The 16113-nt window shown below is 36.4% G+C and overlaps 1 protein-coding gene across 8 annotated transcripts in view; it reads left to right on the top strand.

Annotated features, from left to right (window-relative positions):
* MCTP1 (multiple C2 and transmembrane domain containing 1) overlaps window positions 1-16113 on the top strand; it is a 496961-nt gene that overhangs the window by 317058 nt on the left and 163790 nt on the right. For all 8 annotated transcript variants that reach the window (XM_076008188.1, XM_020290177.2, XM_076008190.1 and 5 more), the window contains 2 exons: window positions 3316-3502; window positions 8468-8561. In XM_076008188.1, coding sequence (XP_075864303.1) covers window positions 3316-3502; window positions 8468-8561 — 281 coding nt within the window. The remainder of the gene's footprint in view (window positions 1-3315; window positions 3503-8467; window positions 8562-16113) is intronic.

Below are 16113 nucleotides of genomic sequence, written 5' to 3'. Positions count from 1 at the left end.
GTACTTCTATATTCAAACTATAGTGAATCCTTCCTTTGTACAAGACACAGCAGTATACAGATGAGGCAAATACAGAAGCATCTGCCCTACCCAATTAGTACTGTATCCACATTGCAATAGATGGTGTCACAAGGGTTCCATCTTTGTACATATTTGTCCCCAAACTACAAGGGGTAGCAAATGCTTTTTCTCCACCCAATTCCAGCAATAATTTGATTTGATACCCATCAGTGAAGCTGTAATGTGAACTTTATCTTCAAGTTAATAAGACAGTTTTGCTTAGTTATAGGTGACACTTCATTTAGAATGGCATCTTACTCCCGAACAGAATTTTTAGACAAATAGGAGATCTGAATAACCTCAGCTAACACAAAGAACCTTGAAGTCATTTAATATTCTCTTGTTCCATGTTTATGTAAATGGACATTCTCTACATTAGAATTATTAAAGTCAAAATTCTGAAACATTAAACATAGAACAGAAACTGAGATTATTTCTATGAGTACACCCAATATTGAAATTTTAATTGTTGCAGAAAAGCATTATCTTCCCTATACATTTAAATTGTTAATTTAAATTTTATTAGTTTTACAGTTTCCAAACTTCAATTTGTAAATTTTTCTTAATCAACTTATAGCCTTCTCCCCTAGTTCATATATATATTTTAAAACCATAAAAATAACATGATTCTACACTTGGAAACTGAGATAATTTTTTCTGTTAAAAAAAAGTCCAGATATTACCCAGTTCGAGAACCACTGTTAACAGCATACATTTCCTCCTGGAATGCAGAGTTACTCAATGACAGAATGATAGAGAAAGAAGCCTAGATCTTGGATTCCAGAGTCCCAGGTTGAAGTCCTGGCTCTGCTGATACCTACCTGTATGTCTCCATTCAGTCATGTAACCTCTCTGGCCTTAAGTTTTCTCATTGGTAAATTAAGGAGATTACAGGGATCACAAATCTTTATGCCTATTGGAACCAGGTAGAATAATTAAGTGAAATAGGCCAGTTATAAATAATAGACAATACTGGGAACAGTAACTATTTCAGAGGACGTTTGCCCTGTATTTAAAATCATTTAGATTCAAAACCTTTTTTAGCACTACAAGTAAAAACAGTAAGTCTGTGAATCAGATTCCATCTGCAGGTTGCCAGTTTGCAATTCCTAAGCCATGTAATCTTTGGAGCACCTTCCCAAACTCTAAAGCATTAAAGGCAGTAACTCTAATGTAAATGAAGTGAAGCCAGCATCTATATGACTAGTGCAAAGTGGTAGCAAGCATAGAAAGAAATCTTCTGGAAGGCTTTGATGTGTTTTAGTGTTTTCAGAGTGCTGAAGCACCATATAAAAGAATAAGACAGGCTGAGCACAGTGGCTCATGCTCATAATACTAGCACTCTGGGAGGCCAAGGCAGGAGGATTGCTTGAGGTCACGAGTTCGAAACCAGCCTGAGCAAGAGTGAGACCCCGTCTCTACTAAAAATAGAAAAATAGTCAGGCATTGTAGCATGTCCCAGCTATTCTGGAGGCTGAGGCAGGAGGATTATTTGAGCCCAGGAGTTTGAGGTTGTAGTGAGCTACAATGATGCCACTGCACTTTATCTGGGGCAAAAGAGCAAGACTTTGTCCCTACTGCCCCCGCCAAAAAAATACAAGGAAGTGACTAGGAAATGCATGATCAAAGTGAGAGAAAGGAAAAAGGAAAACAAAGTAAGTGAAAGACCTTTTTTGGTTTCAGCTGTATCCAACCAAAAATACTTTCTGAATTATAATCCCTGTTCAATTCCCTAGTATTGTAGTTCCAATCCAAGCCAAAGATTCATTCACATTAAACAAACTACAGGCAGGCCCTGTGCCAGGTCTGGAAAGATCTCTAAAAAATAATATTCATGTTTTTCCTTTTTATTAGAGAATATGTTTGAATGGTGGTTTTTCACTGCTATATCATTACCCTCAATTTTTCCAGGTGTTACAGATAAGAACCTAATTCTAATTAAAATTAGGATGTTAGATACAGGATTTGATAAGTTTTTTTTACCTTTAGAGTCTAAGGAGATAGCATGAGAACATCTTGAAATAGATGCTGTCTTAGTAGAAACAATGAGGTTATTTAATGTACATTCTAACTTCCGGAAAGTATTTTCCAGACTAGGTACAGACTCTAATTTCTTACTTTCTCAATAGTTAGCATTTAGCACACATAGACTTTCTGCTACTGACCAGAGCATTTCTTTTCATTTTCATTTCTTGTATCAATAGTCCTCTTCTTCCCATTTGTGTCTAGTTCCAGATGTTTCTCACGTTAACCAACAGGCAAAAGTAAAAGGCAAATGTTGGACTTAGGTTCAGTCACTCATGCTAAAGAGATGTTTGAACCCAACTACAAGTTTTGAGGCCCTGTTCATAGGAGTTTACTTTAAAAGCAAAACATTGGACACCAAATAGACTGAGGAATAAAAAGGAGCAAGAATTTAATCTGTCCCCAATAACCGACCACTCCATTTATGTTATGTTGCCACATTTAATCTTGTAATTGGCTATTTCCTGTTTTAAATGCCTTTTATTCATGTCTGCCACCTTTCTCTCGGTTTATTAGCCTTGTGGTAACCACATAACCTTTCTCTTCAAAATCAACTGACATTTTTATGAAAAGCATTTTCAAGGTGTCTGTCTCCGAGAGAGGAGCAGATAGAGCACGGACCAACCTGTTATGAAACCCCTGTTAGCACCACTCTGGTACCGAGCACTTTGGCCATCATGTTTCAGGAGATTTGTGTGCTTTTATTTAGATTTATGCAGTGTACTATGAATAAATTGGCATAGTTTTGAAAATGTAAAACGTATGGCATCACTGTGGCATATATTCAATTGACTGCTTAATAACATTTATGAATGACGGGAAATACCCATTGTTATAAAAGTGACACAAAAACTCAGACTCTTGGTAGTTTCCCTCCCTAGACAGCTCACGTCAGTCTTTCCATAGGCAAAGCCCCACTGAACTAGCTCCTTGGGGCGATCAGCGATGGGAAGTCCTCATCGCTTTGCAAATACAGTGATAGTGGGTAATGGTCAAATTTCAGACAGGCACGTTTTTTGTAACTAACAGGAAATAAGCAATTATAGACCCTAAGATAACCAAGATCTAAACTTTGCAAAGAAAGTCAGCTGACATGAAAGATGTATACTTCTACTGGTCCAAATAGTATTTCTATTGATTTATTTTTACATAGCTCTGAGAAACTGTGTGGTATGGCAAAAAAAAAAGAAAAAAAAAAGCCACTTGCTGATTCAAAACATTTGTTTCTAGGTGCCAGGTCGACCTGTCGGCCCTCAGTAGGGAACAGACACACAAGCTGGAGCTGCAGCTGGAAGAAGGTGAGGGACACCTGGTGCTGCTGGTCACCCTGACAGCCTCAGCCACGGTCAGCATCTCTGACCTGTCTGTCAACTCCCTGGAGGACCAGAAAGAGCGGGAGGAGATATTAAAGAGATATGTACGTATGTAACCCTCCTCCTTCTGGCGTCACGTGTGATTACATGAAGTTGTAAACAATTTACCTGGTGTGACAGAAGTATTTCCAAACAGCTGACAGAAGAATCAGCAGAAGCAAAAAGCAGGGCAACATGCAAATGTCACCTTTGCAGAAGCACTTATGTGACCCAGCGATGTCTAGAGACCCGGTTCTAGACTCTCTTCCAGAGCAAGTTCTGGATGCTGAGATTCTACTCGGTGCTTTTATCATGCAGGGAAACTGCCCAGAAAGGAAGGGCGAGTTTACACCACATTACTTCAAAATGAATTCATTGAATTTTTGTAGCTGCAGTTTAAGATGTCCTTGTCTTGCCAAGTTTGAGATGCGGTTAATGGCATTTACGTTAATTGGTAGCTTGGTAACCAGAGAGTATTCACGGAAGTGGTTTTTATTTACCGCTGCCCAGAAAAGCCTCACTTCATTTCTTTTATTTTTTTTTTTCATTCAATGAGAAATAAACTTAAAAGGAAGTCACTTTCTTGTTGAGCCAATGCAGAGTGACAGGATGGAATCGTGAGTCACTAAAATAACTACCACCCTCAAATCTGACCAAACCCAAATATTCCCAACCAAATCTTCCTATTTCCCAGCATCCTCCCATTGTGCATTTCCCACCATGCAGTTTTCTTGACTCAGCAGAGAGGGGAGCTCTTACTCCACCATTCTCTCTCGGTGGAGGCTTGAAAAAGTAAATGCCTCAGTGCCCATGAAGCTGGGAAAAAGGCTTTTCCACTTAAAATTACAAAGCTTGTATTGTACAATGCTGCCAGGTGTTTAGAAGGCTCCTCTAGACACTCAGCCATGAAACCAAGCTCTGACTAACAAAGAACGGCTTTTTTTTTTAGGTTTTAAAATATTCCTATTTGCTGACTGACATCCTTTCAATAACTGAATTTAATAAAGATGTACCTTATCAGGCTGTGCAGATAACATGAAGTGCTGGTACTAATGCTCTACAATATTCTTCAAACAGATTAGCAGGATGTGCGCTTCAGCAAATTTATTCTAGCTATCTCCACCGAATCAGCTGTCTGCTAATGCTTGTACAACTCACCCACCAATGGTGTTATCATAAACAGTTTAATAGAGGTGACTTAGCAAGGCTAAATAGTATATATTTTTAAACCACCTAAGATCCTAAGGTATTGTGTAGCATCTTCTAATATATAATTGCAATTATGAAGATTAGTTCACATTTTGGTACCCAGCAAAACTTATTCCCCTGTTACCAGAAGTGAGCCTCATGAATTAAAACAATTTTAGAGGAATTAATCAGTATATTAATATAAAAGTTCTTCTAGCTATTATCATACTGTAGTTGATGGATTAATATTTTGATATTATCCCATACATTAAGATGATACTGCTGCCTCGGTAATTAGAAGTAATCCGCCTATTATTGATTTTTTTTTTTTTTCATTTTGCTCGGTGGACTTCTTTACATTAGCCATTTCCATTCAAATTCTGATACGGCATTCGTTCATTCATTTCATTACCCATATAATAAAAAGGAAACATACGGAAGCCCTAAAATATAGGTCTTTGTCCTTGAATATTTGTGTCCACATTTTCTTTCAAATGTTAGTTATTTCAATAAGATGTGTAATAGTATGTGGATGTCTGAGCTACTTTTCAGATTATATTCTGCTCGATATATTAAAAAGTGAACCATGTTTAAATATGCTATTTTTTTCAGCCCTGAATTTCAGGCAGAGCCCTATACCTCCCTCTAGAGATATACTTGCTAAGAAGCTACTGTATGCAATAGAGCACATGCGTTATGATCACTCATAGCAACACAAGGACAAAGACCTATATTTTAGGGCTTCTATATGTTTCCTTTTTATTATATGGGTAATGAAATGAACGAACGAATGCCGTATCATGTCTGAAACATATTACGTGTTTTGGAGAGACATAGAAAAGATGTTATTTGTTTGGAGAATTATTTCTATGTTTTCCTATAAGAACATGTGTATTTTAAGAGTTGAGGTCAAACTTAAGAATTTGATTTGGCACCGGTCATGGTCAGGAAAGTAAATGAATTGCCCCATTCTGCTGTGAAACAGCCCTGAAAAAGCTTTCCACTGCTGTCGTGGAGCACTTCATTGCTAAGCATCGAAGCCCCACAAATTAAACGGGCATTACTGCGTGAGCCATTATTTGATCACCACGTCCTGAGAAGATGGCTAATTCCATTTTTCTTTTTTTCTTCTTTTGGGGGGAGGGCAGGAGGGAAGGTCAGTAGGGGCAGGTAGTAATGGGTAGCAGACCAAGAGCGATTGTATGACCTTTTCAGAACGGGTATGTGGAACCCTTGCTCCCCCTTGTCACAGTTTAAAAACCAGAGGAGCTAGTTTAGAGAAGAAGTTGTTAGCATTCCATTTTTATTATGACATTTCACAGTCATCTGATTTAATGTCCCTTGACCGGATTGTCCACCGTGAGACGATGGGCTTGAAATGTTATTTAGAGCATTGATAAAAGGTGAGCGGTTCTAAGATGACAGCGAGTCATAAGGCTGGTGGTGTGACATTAATTTTCTCCATAACAGAGATGGAATAAGACGTCACGGTGACAAGCTGTCAATCAGCTCTGGCCCCTCAGAGCATCTCGATGCTGTAGGATGGGGTATTGCCTCTCCCGTAATAGAGCTGAACTGAGATGCTCTCCCTGACAGCTGCTGCAGCCATAGAGAAAATATATTATACAGCCTTTCATTAAAAAAATAAAGAGGACTCCTCTCCAGAGCATTTCAATCTTTTCCCATCTATTGAGGGCTGAAAGGATTCACAGCAAATCATAGATTCCTCTGCTATGGAAATTTCTGGCTTCAGAAGCCATCCAGGTTTTTAGGGCTTCTGAAATAACCATAAATACAAGGCAGAAATACCTCTTGATTAAGCATTACTTAAAGTTATATTTTTAAACTGATATATTTGCTTTTTTATTTTTTTTTTGGAGTTCTTATTATAATCTATGTGTCACTGGCCTAAACAGTTGAAATTTGCAATAAATTACTGAGTGTCAGCTGACTTGGGGAAATATGAAACCTTCAAACAATAATTACCCACCCAAATGGGAAGCAGAGCATCAGAGCTGAAGCACTACAAGACAATATGTCTGAGGAATGAGGTTACCTGTATGAAATGATTCTTAGACATGAGGACTGATGTTACTTGTTTTAGTCACAGTGAAACTTCGTTCAAATTACCCCCCGAAAATTAAAGTACAGGAACGTTTTGCTAACACTATTTCCCATCATTAGGGTAGGAGACTTATCTGGTTTATAACATTGAGTAAGCTCTGAGATAAGAAGCTTCCTAAACTTGATGGTTGCTGTAGGAACACAACATGCCTACAAACCTCTGAATTCTAAGACTGCTGACTAAAGCCCCCACCGTTAAACCCTTAACTTACAGGAATTTAAGTGGAGAGAGAATTACATTTTTACTGAACCCTGTCATCTGGGTATTGTAGACAGATTTTTTGGGTGCTAAACAACTGTTTAAAAACAATAAAAGATTAAGAGTTAATCCTTGTGCTGAACACTATTTTTAAAAAGTTAGGCTATGAGATTACTCAAATATCTGCATTTCCTCCTCTCAATAAACCAAGGTCATAGCTTCAGTGTAAGCAATGACTAGTCATACGGGACTGATAAAATTCATAACACAATAATTTTGCTTGCCAGTATTCTCACATTATTAATACAATGATGATGAGAATGCTTTTTACTCTAGTAACATTTTAATAGATAACTTTATTATGCAAAAATATGTTATGCTCCCTGGTCTTGAAACATTTAAAAAATTATGATAAATAAGTACCTTTGATTTACTGAGTAGAAGTAAAAGAAAAATGCGATGAAGTGTAAATAAACAAACGCATATCAGCATTCTATAGGTCTATTTCATTCTCAAAGTATTTGTGCCCATTAATTAGACTTCCAAATTATTGTATTGTTTCTCTCTTTTAATTTCTATAAGTACTATACTTATTAAAACATCACCATTATTAACTTATGAAGTGAAATAGAGTTTATCATTTGGATCTGGGTTTTCTATCAAAGTTACCATACTTCTACTTCTATACATACTAAAATAGCAACTAAAACAATAAAGAAAAATTACCATTTTGAATTTATTTTTAGTCATCAATTTGATTTATTTTATAAAACTATGTAAATCTTTTTATTTCAAAGGTTTATGGAACTGCATAATTCTTTTGAAATAAATATTAGAAAATAATCTTTAGACAATATAACCCTCATCTATCACATGCAATTTCTAAAACTCATCAAGAAGAAAACAGCAGACAAAAACAATTAGTTTAATATTGATTTTCTTACCCCTAAAGTCTGAAGACTGTTACACAATCAACAACCTAAAATTCAATATTAAGAATCATTGCCAGGTGTAGTAGCGTACACCTGTAGTCTCTGCTACACGGGAGGCCGAGGTAGCAGGATCCCTGAGTCCAGGAATTCGAGACAAGCTCAGCCAGGCAACATAGCAAATTCTTGTCTCAAAAAAAAAAAAAGAATCATTTGTCTCCAAACCATCAGATGAAAGATTTCTACTGTATCCTTTTGTAAAGGATACAGAAGGTAGAAAGCAGACATATCTATTCCATAACTTATTGTTCACCATCTGTTGATATTTATGGGAAGTAAATGTGGAATTTTTTTAATTCTCTCAGAAAATCTGCCCACATGACAACAATTGCCTACATAAATGTGTGTGTGTGTGTGTACGTACATTCATGATGGTAGAGGAGTAATTTGTACTGAAGAAACACAAATGACCCTTGCAAGCCCTTTAAGCAGTATCCTGAGATAAACTATAAAACTTGGTGTTTTCTCAGCACACTCTCTGAGAGTCCTTATGATCTTTCTTTTCTAACACCAGTGTTGTGGTCTTGCAGAGCCCACTGAGGATATTTCACAACCTGAAAGATGTGGGATTTCTCCAGGTGAAAGTTATCAGAGCAGAAGGGTTGATGGCCGCTGACGTCACAGGTAAGAAATGATGCAATTCTCCTCTTCCACCCATCAGCAGCATGCAAGGTCTACAACCATTTAATAACCCAACTCTGTGTTTCACCTAACTGGATCAGCAAGTAAATAGTTTAAATATAAAGATTCAGGGTTAATCTTACAAAGATTGGCTGCCAAACCCCCTGGTTTTTGTGGGTTTTTTTTGAGATAGAGTCTCACTGTGTTGCCCAGGCTACAGTGCCGTGGCATCAACCTAGCTCACAGCAACCTCACACTCCTGGGCTCAAGCAATCCTACTGCCTCAGCCTCGCGAGTAGCTGGGACTACAGGCATGTGCCACCATGTGCAGCTAATTTTTCTATATATTTTTAGTTGTCCAGTTAATTTCTTTCTATTTTTTTAGTAGAGACGGGGGGGGGGGGGGGGTCTTGCTCTTGCTCAAGCTGGTCTCGAACTCCTGAGCTCAAATGATCCTCCCGCCTCAGCCTCCCAGAGAGCTAGGATTACAGGCATGAGCCACCACACCCAGCCCAACCCCCCTGCTTTTATACTATCTTTGCTTTTTAAAGGCAGGGTACTATGTTGAAAATAAACAATGAAATGCAAAATAACTTTTGAATTGTCTTCTCCAAAGTTTAATCAATGTAATGGGAATATATTTCCCAGGTATTGTCAGTTTTTCAGGTATTAGAGCAATTTTGTCTCATCTTCTCTCATTCGGCATCAGCTTCCCTCATAGCATCAATACTTGGAATTTAAACATGTATGAAATCCGTTGCATAATTCACTGAAAAGTTTAGATGTGTAATACTCAAGAACTTGGTATGGACTATTGATATTTGAGTTGCCGATCTGATCTCTTAGTTGTCCAAATTCTTTAGCACATCCAAGAGATAATTCTGGATCTAAACTAAGTATCTAGATTGTAATTTTTTAAACTAAGAAACAGGCCTGTAAAAATGCCAAAATGAGTTTTGGTTCTCAAAGCTTTCTGATTTGGGTATTGCTGTTTCTGTGATATATTGACAAATGGGCTGATAGCAATTATTTCATCAATTTCCCAAATTAAATCATTTTTTGGATTTACAACCATGTGATCATTCACTTATGATTTCATTTCATAAGGATTGGGGGATATTCATGCTATTCCTTAAATTATGTATCTTAAATTGCACAATAAATAGTACTGTCTTGAGCAGTTTTGGTGAAACTATCACTGTTTCTGAAAGTACAGATTTATTACTTGTGGAAATTACATTGTGAATGTTTAGCAAGATGACCCTAAAGAGGTAACAGACTTGTCTGAAAGGAAATGTGCTTTTCCTACCATCTAAGGGTCTGCAAATCACTGTGCCCTTCACTAATTTATTCGACAGGATCAAAACTAAATGAAAAGATAACATGCCTTCAAACTAAAATATCAGACGTTTGCTCCAAACTGTAATATTTTAAAATTTTAATATTTGTATAGTATTGGATGATTATTTATTATGCAATAAAAATAAAAATGGTGGGAATTTACATTTTCTTTAAAGAGGTCATTATCAACTCATATGTAACCAAGAAGGTAACAACTGTCACATGTTTTTTCAAAGCAGGTATACCTGAAAATAGTAGAAGAGAAAGTAGTTTGTGATCTCTTTGCATATATATTGACTTGGCTCCTTGTACTAAACAATTAATGAAGGTTAAGTTTATTCATTTTCTTTTTTATGAATTTTATTTCTGGTATGGTTTTAATTAAATTAATCTGGGCACAATAATTTCTTAAAGAAAAAGACAAGTACCAGTTACATAAAGAGCTTAAGATACCTGCCTATTATACAATTGAATACAATTATATAAGTTTTGTCTTTTCTTGGAGAGAAGCTGTCATTGATTTTAAAACTTCATGAATATGCAAACTACATTAACCCAGTGGCCTATATGCCACTATGGAAGTGAAAGTACATGTTCTTTCAAAACTGGAAAAAATAGAGATATTTCTTTCCTAGTGGTTCTATGTAAATTGATGGGAGTAACAATAGCCTCTTCCCTAGGGAGTCAATGAGACATAATTTTGACTTGATAAAATGAACATTAATTTGGAGAATACTAAATAACTGAGTCTCCATTTTTTCCTCTCCAGTTTTAGGGATATAAATCTAATGATTCCTCATTCCGTGCTGACCTTATAATCTAATGTGCTCTGAATTGAACAAGAGAGATGTTGAACTATTCAGGGGCAAGAAGATAATTCAGTCTTTGACCTTGCTCACTCTTAGACCTTCTGTGGTCTTTATGACATTTGTAATGGCGGCAAAAATTGAGGGCCATATATTTAAGTCAGAAAAGTCTGAATATTACCACCAATTGGTAAAATAATCTTTACCTCTGATAAGGATAAATACTTACATATATCCTGATGCTTCCTGATTTTTGTCATTACATTTAAAGTACAAGTAAGCTCTTTGTCTGCTTTAGCTCTCAGTCATTCAATGAAGAACTTTAAAGATACGATGTGTCTCAGTGCATAGTAGCAGTCAAGCTCAAGATACGAAACAATAGTTTGAAACGAGGGAATTGAGGGAATGGCACTGTCTTCACATCCTGAAATTAGCATCCATTTAGGAGTGTCGTGGATGGAGAGGGGAGATTTTAAATCGCTGATAACTTTCTGTGGTAAAACAAGAATATTTCCTGATGTGGTACAAATGAGGCTATTCCTATAAGGTACTTGGTTAGCTTCAGAACACTTTTGTGTCTAGATAAGTCTAACAAGACCAATTTTCATTTGACCAACTTAGCTCTATTTTTAAAATGTTTGTAATGAGCTGAGCATAAAGTTAAACTTCCATTGTTGAAGCAAAACTTTTTAAATTATAATATTCCATCGTTAAACATGAGCACAAGAGAGAAAGATTCTATAATCTTTTAAGTAGCCATCAATCTTACTGCAGTTACAAAGAATTTTTCTCTTTCAAAATGTAAAATTTTTCTTTTGTTACAACACATTCATTGAGAAACATTGTGATACTGTATTAACTCTGTGTGAATAAAGAGCAATTGAGACTCTCTTTGAATGAGTGAGTATAAAGCACAAATTACTTTTTAATGAAACCCTCAATTCTTTCCCTTTCCACAAAAAGCCTATAGCCTTGTTCAGCTGAACACTACTACAGTAGGTCACTTCAGTTAAGCCCCTAATAAACTGTTGATAGTCGAGGGTAGTTTTTTCTTCTGTCTCAATAGCCCAGTGTTGGACAGTGCACTTCAAATCATTAAGGTTAATACAGATTTAAAAAAGAGATTAACTCTGGTGGTTAAGGCCTCAATTTACAACTCCCACACATACACATGCATTGAGCAAGGCACAAGAGTGGATTGAAATTTCAGTCAAATTGTGGGCAGCCTTTCACAGCCTGAGAAAGTGGCACTCCGGTTTGAAAAGTTGGTCAGCTAAATTCTTCGTGAGGGAAAAAAGTTTGAGTGACTGAAAAAATTCCTCTCAGTACAACTTACTTACCTTTCAACTAACCAGTGAAAAGGTTAATGTCTCTCTGCACTATCAAAGCAAAACCTAGAGACTGCCTGGCCCTGCATTCACTGGGGAAGAGATTCTCTCTACGGCTAAATCAAGCGGTCCTTAAAACTGGACAGATCGTGAGGAAAGGCCGATGATAAAGGGGGAAATTTTTTCAGTGGTAGGAAATAGTTCACGTTGTAATTTGTCTTGTCTAGCTTCTGATTCTTCTTATCCTTGAGCAGGGCCTAATTTCTGCTTCAACAGAACATTTGAAGTCTTCTATATTGAGTGAGGCTTTAATTTAGACCTGGCCTATTGGTTCTTTTAAGTTCCAAGAGAAGAAAGAGAAGAGAGTTCTTCTCCTCAGCCCCTCCCCTTCATTTTCCCCTGGGTTGTGGTGGGGGGAGTGGTTTTGTGTGTGTGTGTGTTTTTTTTTTCTTTTTCTTTTCCTCCTGAGGAAGAGGTCGTAACCTCCCCAGGGAGACCAGCCACTCAGTTTCAGAAACAGTGATATGGGAGAACTGTGAAACCCTTCAAAAGATGCCCTACCTTTTCACTGTATTAAAAGGTACACTAATATAAAACTTCTCCACCCCAGGTGAATTGATCTGTCAAATTAATACACCATCTTTTTCAGAAAACAAGAGAGGGAGAGAAAAAGGAAAAGAGAGAGAGAGACAGAATTTTACAATTAACAGGATCTGTCACTGAAATCATCCCATTAAACGAATGCATCTTTTTCTAAAACAAGGCTGTGCATAAGACTTATGGCTTGCCAGCCCTGTAGTCTGGAAACCTACTAGTTATTAAGAGATGTTTACTACCCCTTTATTTGCATAGAGTTTTCCCATGTTTTTCTTTTGGAAAACTGTCTTCATTGTTGGAAAATATTTAAGTAACAAAACAGCAGAAAAAGACATGCTACAGTTTTTTTATCGGCTTCCGTGAGAGTCTTATTATCTTAAGAAATAACAGTTAGCAGCTCAGATTCATTAGCAGAGCTAAATTTAAGCCCCATTTGACAGGCTGCCTAGAAAACATTTTGTTTTGCTGTCTGTGGGCTTTAATTAAGATGTGTTCAATTTCAGTCCTCTTCAGTCTAGCCCCCACCCCCTCCACCCCCACCCCCAACTTGCTGTGTCACAGACCGGCGATCAGACACTTTTAGATGGTCCGGCCCATGACTTTGACCTTCTGCGCAGTCCGGCGTTCCCTGGGGAACCGTTCAACTCATGAGGTCTGATTTCACACTTCCAGGATGCCTCAGCTCTCTTAACAATGACAGGGAGACAAAGCCCTTTAGAGCAGGCCGCATGGGGACTTGTTTAAATTGGAAACCAGAGAGGAGTCAAGGAACAAGGTTATGGGCTACAGAATAGTGCTTTTAATAAAGAGCTCACAGCTCTGGCTCAGCTCAAAGAGGTCTACCTCTGTACAATTAATTGAGCCATTTATCTGGAGCATCTTAGGCCTCTACTTTCTCACAGAATTGCGTGGTAAATATCAGCTAAGAAGCAAATGAGATATGCATGAAATGAATTTTAACACTTTGATTACTGTGCCTCCAGTCTTCATTAAAAGTAAATTTATTTGTATTTCTGACCTCATTATCAGTAGGCTGCCTGCATTTTTACTGGTTCCTGTGATTTCCAGCTTGAGTGTGTCATGAAGGTATATTTTATACAGAGATTTGGATTTATTATTCTTGGTATTTTCCCTGAACATTATGGGTCTATTCAGAGAAAGAAAATGAAAAGGCAATTGTATAGAAAAAGGCAAGTCTGTTCTTTGAAAGTTTTATATACAGTTGGAGAAATACCAAGCACATACACAAAACATAGACCAGATATTGTCCTTTAAAAAATTAACTTTTTGTGGGTTACTCTAGCAAATTGCATAATATATATGCAATTGTTGCTTCAGATAGCTCACAGAATACAATTGCTTTATTGGAAAAAGTAGCTAAGTTGTTTCTTTTATAGACTTGTAGCAGTTTGAATTTGTAATAGCATGTGCCTTTAATTGCCATCATCATATTTACGAACATTGATGATATCTGATAAATGCAGCCTTGGAATTAATGATCGTTATTAATGATTGCAACTTATGTTGCAAGAAGAGAAAATATAAATCCTTTAAATTCTACATAGTCCCATTGAAAGTACTGTGTAAAGTAGAATAAAAATCCTTAATATTTCTGGATTATCAAGGATAAAATAATTTACCAAATGAATGAGAATTGTATGCATACAGATATACTTAATTTCTTAACTTTTACTCTGTTATCATCTTAAAATTATAGCGCTTGAAACAAAACCTCTAAAGTTCTAACACAGAGTATGTTGAAATTTGCCAAGCAAAGTATGCTTTATTTTTATTATGTAAGCTAATGTCCCATTCGCTTTTTATTAATTACACGTATAGAGGATTTTTAGCAGATACTATACTTTGAGAATACATTTAATCCAATTTATAATGTATCAAAATGTCTCACATCTCATATTCTTATCATAACATACCTAATTTAGAAAACAATGTTATACACACACGTGTGATAAATGTATTAATACTGTATAAATCTCTGTAGAATGAGATTAACAAATAAAAATATCACAAGGAGAGAAAGCAACTCATCGCTCTTCCTTCTTCCGTCCCCACATCTCACATAGAAATAAAAGTTACTTTCTCTCAGTAACTGCCTTTTTTAAAACTAGTCCCATTCTAATTTAGAAATGCAAAAGTGTTCCTCTAAAACCAAACAGTTGTTATCAAATATTTCTGAAAAGAGAAATGAAAATGTTAATTTGGCACAGGAGCTGACAGGGCCTGAGTCTGAGCCAGTGTTTTAAAGGGAATTACAGAAATCATGTGTGATTCATATGCAGGTCACATGGTTAGAAGATACCGCTCTGGAAGAATAGGTGGGATGACAAAAGAGATTAATAATTGGGGTTTGATATGCTCTAGAGGTGAAGCACTATGGGCTGAGAAAGTGGTGGTCCCACTATCAATGGGAAATGAGGGAAAGAGAAATACTATAAAATAATTAATCAGGTTCTGTGGAACTAAGATTACAAAATGATCCTTTGAGTAAAGAAATAGCAAATTGCTGATTTGGCTTGGAAGGTTAGTCCCAGGATTTTATTCAGTGCCTGAAGAAATGCTTTTAGACGCTAAAATAATTGTTTAAAATTAAACTATTGTTTATGCTTTGTTACATTAAAATATAATTGTGTGGATAAGCGATGCATTTTCTAGAACGGTGTATCAGAGAAGTGCTGCCGATAGAGAGGATCTGAATTTAACTAGGTGTTTGAAAAAAAATCTTACTACAGAGATATTGTGGTTGTATGATAGTATAGTTAGAGTCATAAATGACTGAACAGTCAAGTCTAAAGAGTGATTATTAAAGGATTGATGTCAATGGGGATGCCAAGTAGAGAGACACAGGGCTCTGTCCTTGGTCTAAACTGCTCAGCGTATTTACTAATGACTTTGAGGAGATAATTGACTGCTTCCTTATCACACTTGCTAGGAGGGCTATTTAATTCATTTTATGTGAGACCAATGTATGTATACAGTGCTATACAACAGACAAATAATAGGCTTAATTCAACAAGATGAACATTAAAATGTATAGATCTAAACTCTTTCCTGAGCACAAAACAGGGATGTCTTGTTTTAATGGTAGAAAATACAGAAAATACTTTAGGATTTGAGTTGAGTTTAAATTCCATTACAGTGAATTATACATACATCAATGTTGTTCCATTGAATAAAAGTGAAATTTTGAGAATGATACTCATCAGATATACTGGGATATACATCCAATTTTTGAAAGCCACTCTTTAAAGAAGGACATTGATTAACAAGAATATGTTCTCAATCTGGTGTTTTTAATCAAGTCAATTGAGAATAGCTCTAGGATAATGATAATAATAATAATAATAATGGCAACTAACATTATTTTTCCCTGATCACATGTCAGACACTACCCTGAGCTTGTAAAAGGATTATCACAACTAATCTTACAACAACCTGATTAGATACTGTTGTTATCCCCACTTT

This window comes from Microcebus murinus, chromosome 11, assembly GCF_040939455.1.
Source record: "Microcebus murinus isolate Inina chromosome 11, M.murinus_Inina_mat1.0, whole genome shotgun sequence".
Lineage (NCBI taxonomy): Eukaryota > Metazoa > Chordata > Mammalia > Primates > Cheirogaleidae > Microcebus > Microcebus murinus.
This window is presented reverse-complemented; position numbering and strand designations above follow the sequence as displayed.